A 9,319-nucleotide genomic window follows, 5' to 3' on the forward strand; every position below is an offset into this window, starting at 1 on the left:
TGTGGCTTTCATCTGAACATTAATCTTAACACCTTTCATCCCTTATAGTTATTCTTTCTTTTAGGAGTATTTCCTCACAGAAAAAAACAACTCTACATGCCTGAAAATCAGCAACACTCAAGAAATGATAACTTCTGCTCTACAAAACTTACAGCTGATCTCCCAAAATAACTTTATCAAGGCATGAGTTATTGGAGTTCTCCTTTACAGAACCAGTAAAAACTGCTTATGTTTTTATGCCCATCAGGCATCTTCCTCAGAGCTTTTGACTGGAGTACTGCTTCTTGCCACAAAAGCGCCACCTACATTGGTTACTGTAATTCCTAATTTTTTTCACGGTACTTTTATGTTCACTGTTTTCACTGTCACTTCTGTATCGTGAACTTAACATTACAGTTAAATAATTCCTGGACTTTCTTTCTCCTGCACCTGTCCCCAGTGAATATATAGTTCCATGAACATGTCCACTTTTCTCAGACTGTGAACTTTTGCTACCGGGAACATAAAGTCAATTACACCTGTACTGGCAAGAATCAGAACTCCAGTAAAAGCTCTGAGGAAGATAACAAAGGTTCTTTTGGACAAGCCTTACTTTTTCAATGTTAGCCCAGAAGGCCTTGATCTCCTTGGCCATGTTGGAGGCTATTCTCCTCAGACGTAGTGCCTCCTCCTTCTCCGCTCGAACTTCCTTGGCTTTCCTCTCCTGGTGGAATCGGACAACCGCTCTGGCGAGCTGCAAACAACAAAGCAAAGTTCAAAATTCATCACATTGATATTTAAAAAAACCATGACGATTCTTACAAGGCAAAGTCCAAAGGCCAATCGCCTGCCAACTGCTATGGCAAGCTGCAAACAAAAAAGCAAAATTTAAACATTTCTATGTAAGATTTCATCACATTGCCTTGTAACTACTGCACTTGCCAAGGTTTCTTTTAATATATCAAAGGCCAATTGCCTGCCAATGGAGCTGAAACAACTCTCTTCCGTAACTTAGAGAAATCAAGCTGGAAACAAGAAAGCAAAATTGAAACATTTATCTGTGTGGCTAGTGCATTGTCAGAGTTTTTTTTTAGTACGTCCAAGTCCAAAGGCCAATCACCTGCCAATGGGACTGAAACAACTCTTTTCCGTAAATTAGAAAAATTGAAACAACTTTTTTCCGTAACTTAGAAAAATAAAGACCAAAATTTGCTTCAGGACCTAAGGAACAGGTGATTTTTTTAAAGATTTGGGTCAGGAGAAAAACATGGAAACATTGTTACGGATTCTAAACTATTAATATCTAATATGCCAAGATAATTCATTTTCTGAGAGCTTCTCTGTTTGGTACTAAAACTTCAAATTCCTTGTAACTAAATCTTGTATCCTCTGACAGGATCCACATCAGAAGAGGGCAAACTTCTGCATGGGTTTTTAAAAGGAAACCATTTTTCTCTCCCTCAATACGACCAGGAAGAAACATAAGTGTTCAGCTGGCCCGTTGTGAGGGACTTATTCTATCTACTAACTTATTTCTACAGTGACAAAAAATTCTGTGGTCTTATTGGTGCGTAATTTTTTTGGACTTAGAGGGCGAGAGGGTCTTAAAAAGCATGGACAATGAGGCCAACCTTCTTTTGCAACACAGTTATTCCATCAACTTGTTTCTATTGTGACAGAGCATTCCTAGGTGTCATTTTTCAACAAGTACACCTGGCTTACAAGTGCTGTTACAAACACAGGAAAGGGTCTTACAAGTTTGGACGACGAGAGTTCATCCGCAAATAGTTTCATCATGTGTGTTAATCAATTCAACATAGTTTTCTTCACTACGGCTCGTATATTTAGCCAAGCACACCGGGTCACCCCCTACTCTTCTCGACAAGTGTGTTGGGTGTGACATGCAGAGGTTTGTTAATGTTAAGCAAGCCGACCTTTTTCGCAGCTGCCATTTTCCACTTCCTCTCCTGCGCGAAGTCAGTGGCGAGCCACTGCATCTCCTCCAGCAGGTAGTCCCAGTGAGCCTTGGGGCGTGGCGGCTCCTGGACCTTGGGCAGTCGTCGCTGGGACCACAGACCCTCCTTACGCAGCTCCGCTACTCTCTGCTGCACTGCTGCTTCCTGGGGGGGGGGGTGGACACGGATTTGAACTGTTGTTACAGGGCTCGAAATACCAACTGCATTGTAGTAAGAGAAATTTGTACTGTGTCAGGGCTCAAAATACCACCTGCATATGTAGGTTAGTGCAGGAGTTATATACACTTGTTTCTGTTTACCTGCACCTAACCTGCACTGGTCCATGTACTGGGTATATGCAGGTTAGTGCAGGTAAAATGAAGCTGTGCAGGTATTTCTGATGTCTACTTGCATTGGCCCCACGTACTGGGTATGTGCAGGTAAAATTGGAGCTGTCTACCTGCACCAAGGAGTGTCCTGTTACACAACAGATTAATAGATTAAAAATGGTACCAAGCCTTCTTTCAAATTTATAAAAGCCTGCTGAAAGGGATTTAAAATTAGTGGTGCAGGTAAAATTTTTCTGGTGCAGGAACTTCACACGACAGTTTAAAATGAGGTTTTGCTATTTCTAAACAAAGATCTCAAAACGAAGTGCTTGGACCAACCTGTTTGGCCCTTTCCACGATCTCCTCCTGTGAGCCTATGGTGGTGTCGTACACGTGTGAGATGGAATGCTGGTGGCGGGTCTGCAGTCTCTGGCTGGACGTCGGGGACAGAGGGGACTTGGTGTTCTTGGAGACGATGGTGGAGGTGACAGACGCTGGAGTCATCGTGGAGACATTTAGAGGCTTGGGTAAGTCCTTGGGCTGCTGGGGAGTCTGGAACGCTGGAGAGCATGTCGTTCATTTGTTTAGTCACATACACAAAGACAAGCACATCGGCAGAATGTACTGTGCCGGCGCAGAACCCTGTATTTTCACCGTTTTCGGTGAATTTTTGATCAACGTTGCATTAGATTTTTTTCTGTTGCAGAGGATATCTTTTCCTACATAACATTTGGAAACTACAGACGAGATGTTTTCCTTATATGCGCGAATACAACCTTATATGAAACGTTCTTCCAAAGTGCTATGCACAATACATTACGGGTTTCGCGCAGGTGCAGTGCGTTCTGCCGACATGCTACAAAGACATTAGATGATGATACTAATAACAGTAGAAAAATATAAGAGGGGGTGGCAAAAACCTATACTGCCTTTTGGCACATTGGCACAAGAGGGAGAATTTTAACTCGTGTAAAGAATAACAGCGAAGCTTCAAGACAGTCTTGCAATGCTGACAATGATTTTAAGGTTCAAAATACATAATGGAATCAAGTCTTTCCTAGAAAATTGTCTGCTCTTGTGGTATCACACAAAAGATGCACTTTACTTGGAATCAGCATGTAAAACCTTTGTAATGTCACTTACAGTCACAGGTGAATATTCGGTATCTAACTCATCGCTGTCACCATGTACAGTAGGAGCATTGTCATTAGATAGCTTTATATAATGTTTAGAGTCGGATGCTCAAGGGTTAGGTATAGTAAGCCGTTTGGTGTAATATAGCCAGTTACCGCTACACCGCATGCCTGCGAAGCTGGTGTGTTACACCGAAGGGCGGTTATACCGGCTATACAGATACAGAAGCTGGTGTGTTACGCCGAAGGGCGGTTATACCGGCTATACAGATACAGAAGCTGTTGTATTATGCCAAAGGGCAGTTATACCGGCTATACAGATACAGAAGCTGGTGTGTTACGCCGAAGGGCAGTTATACCGGCTATACAGATACAGATTCAAATGTTCCAGTTAGACTTACTTGGTGGTTGTGGCTCTGACATGGTTCTCTGTACCATGCCTGGTGGAGTCTGTGGTACAGCCTGTGGGAGTGTGGAGGGCTGGGGCTGGCTGAGCTGGTGTTGCAGAGGGGGGTGGGTGGGCAGGGGCTGGGGGGGAGGACTGTGCATGGGGGTTGTGTTAGGCACGGCAGGACCGAAGGGGGAAGGGTATGGAGGGGGCTGCTGCTGGGTGGTGAAAGGGGTGGGCTGCTGCTGTTGGGCTGTGACAAGACCACCTGAAAACAGGAAGAGAAAATGTCATCTTCTTGTCTTCTACAGGGCTCGTGACTGCGACTGATTTGGTCGCATATGCGCCCAAAATTTTGACGGTGCGACTACATTTGAAATCACGGTCGCACGGTGCGCCAATAAAAATTTTAGCCTACATTGTAGATAATAGCAGAACCAGCTACGCCAATTTTCCCCCGCTAATTTTCACTACAACGTAGCGGCATTGTGACTGTATTTCTTTGTTTAAGAATGCCAGATCAAATGTGAAAAATGTTTTTTTTAGCGCAGTAACGCATGTGCCGGGCCTCCCAGGAGAACGTGGGCGGGTCCTCTTGGCTCTTTGCAACCTTGTTGCCGCCCTGCTGTGAGTGACAGCGGCTAGACACTGGTGCCAGAGTGTCTGGGCGAGTCCAGGCAAGAGATGTCCCGCCCCCTTCCTAGTGTCGGCTTTCCCTTTGGGACGCCATATATGGGCTGGCCTATTTAACAATTCCCACGATGTATCCTCCAGCCGGCTGCCGAAAGAGGAGGGGCCTCTAAAGCCCACAGCGGCAAATTTGCGTTGGTAACTTACCTAGCTCGGTATCCAGTGTCTGTGAAAATTGTCTATGAACAAGGGAGTTCACCCAATGGATCCGTTCATAGTTTAAACAAGTAACTATAAATTATTTGCTCTTTTGTCAAATTTTTGCCGTTTTTCTTTACCGTGTCTGTGATCTTTGTGACACACGTGGGTTTTCCTCCCACATATGCGTCAGTGCTGGTGCCATGCCGATTTCATGCTCTTAGCTACTGTGCGATCTATGTCAACATACTGGGTGTGCCTGTAATCATGTCAGCATCAAAGCTTGGCAATAACAACAAAGCCACGTGTAGAATCACATCATACTTTGGCCCAGTTTTGCAGAACAGAAATGGCACAAAGGAGATTAAAAGTGCCTCATAATGAGACACTATTAGTAGGCAAAACAGACGTATTTTTTGTTTTATTTATATTTGCTATTTTTTGCATGTAGAGTATTGCAACTTTGCACACCAGATGCTCAGAGTCTGTTCTTAAATGGTTGTGTCTGATTTGGATTATCTTCTGTATTTTGTGAAGATTTCAAGCTGCAAAGATATAAAAATTACTAATCAAGGATACATTGTACATACCTTAGAAAATAATGACATTTTTCCCTTTGGGTATCCCTCAAATGGCCGCTTTTTAAGCTTAAATTTTTAAAAGCGCCCATCCCCCCTGTCGGTCGCTTCGCTCCCTCAACGTGCGGCAAGTACCACTACGCTAAAATTAAATCCTAGCTAGAACCCTGGCTATGAACTACTGTACTAGTACTTTTACATTTGAATTATGGAGATCTTAGAGATCATGATCATGCCCACCGAGTGTCCCTCAGAAAACTGTTTTGAGGAGGAATTTAATGACATAATCACATTTTTATTTATTCAGCTGTATTAATATGTGATTTCTTTTTTTTTGGGGGGGGGGGTTGTTTAAGGAAATATGATCTACCTTAGTTTTTAATATATTAACACCTTTGCAATACAATATTTTTTGTTGGTGCGCCTAGATTTTAGCCTGTGCTCCTAACTTTTTATGGTTAGGAGCACAGTGCTCCTAGGTCAAAAAGTTAATTTGGAGCCCTGCTTCTATCTGACCATCTATCATTTTAAATGTAAACAACAGATAAAACAGCCTTTCCTTAGAAAGACAATGCGAAAAACCAGGCAAAAAAACTATGCTCAAGTTTTGTCACTTGGCTTTTCTATCTGTATTAAGAGTTCTGCAATAGCAGGATTACCAAATGTTCAGTTGTTCTACCCAACCTGGGATTGTTGATGTTTTGCTGTCTCACGCCACTTCAAAATCTAACAGCAGATAATTGTTAGGAAAACCGCGCTGGAATCACGCCAAAACATGCCCAGCATGCCGAGAATCGAACCTGTGATCTCTACTAAGTTATTCAAGCAACTGGATATGATGTTATACAAATCATATCAAGTGGCTTGAGTAACTGTTTTTACCTGGATGTCTAACCTTCACTGACACATCTAAGGTGTAATGCTTATTTATCTACCTTGCATTGAGCTCATGAGCTGCTGCTGTAGCGCCTGGTTCTGTGGGTGGAACACCATCCCGTGCCGGCCGCCCGGCGGTCTGCTGGGCTCCGCAGAAGCCTGGACCTGCTGCCTCCTAAAGGCCTCGATCTCCATGTTGTTAGCGTTGGTAGCCACCGGCATGCCTGCGTGTAGCTCCACGTGCGACTGAGCCTGCTGTTGTTGTTGCTGTACGGGTAAAAAAATAGCATTTAGTCTTGCTACTGGTTTGTGTTTAAGCCTACATATGTTTAACTACTTGCTGGCTATGCCTAGCCCGAGACCCAGCCTTGCTTGAAGGGTTGTTATCTCGCCAGAAAGGCTGGGTTTCAGGCTAGTCTACATATGCGGACAAGAGGAAAAGGGGGGTTACAAAAGAACGTAGGCAGAACGTACTGCACCTGCGCAAAACCCTTAATGTGTTTTCATATGTGGTCGTATTCACGCATAGAAGGTTAACATCCCGTCTGCAGTTTCCAAATGTTGTGTTAGAAAAGATATCCTCTGAAACAGACAAAAATTCTGATGCAATGTTGACCAGAAATCCAACGAAAACCGTAAAAAATTGGGGTTTTGCGCAGGCGCAGTACGTTCTGCCGACGTGCCGTTACGACAGCGCTAGAGCTACAGCGTGATCCACTTGTATGCGCTTCTTTTCTCCACTCTACTGCATGCGGGAGGGTCTAGGATGGAAACTGCCGGGAAGCGAATGGCCTGGGGAAGGGGGAGGGGGGTAAGAGATGCGGACGGACATGTGTGCATTGTACTACAGAACGTCTGCTTGGTGTGGCAACAGGGCACAAAATACCCACCTCAAACCTGCAGATTTCACAAACAAAAGCTGGACTGTACCTGCTATTGTACTAAAAAAATTTAGGCTGGATGCATTATTACGAGTTGGCTTTCAGTAAAATTCGAGAAAGCTGCAACTAGTGTAGCAGTCTTGTTTGATTTTGCTTTTTTCTTTTCTGCACTGTTCTGATACTTGCCCTAGCACAGATACATGTATACGAAACTTTTCCTTTTTTCAGCACTCGAAAATTCCAAAACTCCATTTTCCTTATAATTTTTTCTTTTAAACGTTACCAGAATATTTTGTGAACATCCTAACTGATTCTTTAAAGTCTGAACAGCATTTTTGTGTGCTGTACCATGTCCCAGTCTGTGTAAGATTTTTGCAGGTAACTGAAAAAATTTTCTTTAAATATTACTCTTCTGTTTTGTTACATTTGAACTGTTTCCTTTAAACTTTAAACTGTACTTATGTGTGCAGTACCATGTCCCAGCCTGTGTAAGATTTTGCAGGTATAACTGAAACAAAAAAAACTGAAAAGGAGAAGTATTTTGCGCCCTGGCCAGCGGCCGGCCGACATGAAGAAAAGAGTGTTGAGATCTATGCATTAACCTGCTGCTGCTGACTGAGCTGTGAGATAGCGGTGACTTCTGGCGGCAGTTGGGTGGAGATGGCCACGGGCGTGCACACCGGGATGTTACTGCCGCTCGTTGTCATTACTTTAACCTGGCGGAGAGAGGGCTTACATTCAGAACACACACCACAGGGAACCTCGAAAAAAAGAAGAATTGTGGTAGTAAAAAAAGTATGTCCCCCTCTTCCCTTCATATCAAAAACACTGGCCACTTTTCCTTTTGAAAGACGCTGTAGAGGAATCAAATTTCTAACAAATTGATTTTTCAGACTTGAATGTCTCACGTTTGAGTCTGTAACTCTAATATCCCAAATTTTGTGACATTAGAAAATACACATTCAAAATATTTCAAAAGTTAAACAATGAAATTTTCATGCTTGATCTATTTAGTGATAAGTTTTGAATCAAGGTCTGATACAACTTGACATTAGGAAAACAGTCTTTCAAAATTGAAGTGACCAGTGTTTTAACTTTTGGTTGCTCTCTATGCATTCAAACCACGAGACAGCTGCCAAGACAGGACCACAAAAATGTATTTTTTAAAAAAAAAAGGAAAATATTTTCAGTGACAGCTTTGCTTATGCATGCAGAAACTGCAGTACTATCACACAAAGCTAGATGGCTCTCCTAGTGAAAGACAAAAAGTGGAATGCATCAATGGAAACGTGGATGATGATATGCACCTGTGTGAATGGAACATTTGGTCTACTTGAGGGTCTAGGCGTTGTTCTCTGAAAGCAAAATGTACTAATGTCAGGAAGTACTGTAGCAATCGTAGTGCTAGCACATCCAGTAGCAGAGACTAGGTTATGTATGTTACTTAGCTTCAGATTCATGCAAAGTTCTGATTTAGAGAGCTTAAAGTAAGTCCGGTCAGTTGTTCAAGAACAGAGCAGTCTTGGAGTAGGATCTAACTATAATTTCCAACTCGAGAAAATGTTGGAATTACCAAAGTGTCGGTATTGCACTTTTTCTGTATTGGAATTAAGTTAAATCATACTCCAGAATACTAACACTGACACAGATGAACTTTTATTGAGCTTTACGTTCAGTTAAGCATAAGTTCATTATGATTGATTTTTTTGCCTATCTCAAGCTATCCCTGTACAAACAAATGAGAAACGAAATGTTATTTGAATGGATTGTAGAATGTATGGATTACAACATCAATATTTGACTACTATCAGCCTGTATCAGTATGAAATTTTATATCACAACCCTTGTCAAGATGAGTCTGTATTCTTTAACAGCCCGACAAGAAATTGACATGGATTCATCTTTTTTGACTGAGACTAAACATAAGATGACTTTTTGAATCTAGAGTGCTACCTAAAGAAACATTGTTGATTGTTTCAACAGTTTTTTTATGAACTTTTCCCTATCACTATATACTACATTACACTGCAAAGTACCAGTAACACTGAGTGAGAATACAATAGAATATGTTGATTATGTTCAATCAAAGGGAAATGCACTGACACACTGATAACACATTATGTATTATTTTTTGTCAATCACCAGAAAAAAGCTTTAAAAGTAAGCTTCAGAAGACAAAACAAGAGATAAAGAAACATCATAATTATTTAAGGAAAAAAAAGCATGATGCATTAACATTTAGCTAATTCATTTATGTTAGTTCTAAGAGTTACTTGTAAGTACAAGTTTAATGAGCGAGTCTTCGTTAATAAGCGGCAAAGAAGACAGGCTCACCTCGTCGTTGATTCTCTGCTCTTTTGGTTCTTCTTCTT

General features: G+C 42.0%; 1 protein-coding gene across 1 annotated transcript in view; it reads right to left on the reverse strand.

Annotated features, from left to right (window-relative positions):
- LOC109475261 (helicase domino-like) overlaps nt 1-9,319 on the reverse strand; it is a 63,567-nt gene that overhangs the window by 47,922 nt on the left and 6,326 nt on the right. The window contains exons 5-10 of the mRNA XM_019775861.1: nt 7,550-7,663; nt 6,126-6,333; nt 3,798-4,052; nt 2,603-2,823; nt 1,914-2,099; nt 593-733 (exon numbers count right to left, since the gene is read on the reverse strand). Coding sequence (XP_019631420.1) covers nt 593-733; nt 1,914-2,099; nt 2,603-2,823; nt 3,798-4,052; nt 6,126-6,333; nt 7,550-7,663 — 1,125 coding nt within the window. The remainder of the gene's footprint in view (nt 1-592; nt 734-1,913; nt 2,100-2,602; nt 2,824-3,797; nt 4,053-6,125; nt 6,334-7,549; nt 7,664-9,319) is intronic.

This window comes from Branchiostoma belcheri, unplaced genomic scaffold (assembly GCF_001625305.1).
Source record: "Branchiostoma belcheri isolate BF01 breed outbred unplaced genomic scaffold, Haploidv18h27 scaffold33, whole genome shotgun sequence".
NCBI classification, from domain to species: Eukaryota; Metazoa; Chordata; class Leptocardii; order Amphioxiformes; family Branchiostomatidae; genus Branchiostoma; species Branchiostoma belcheri.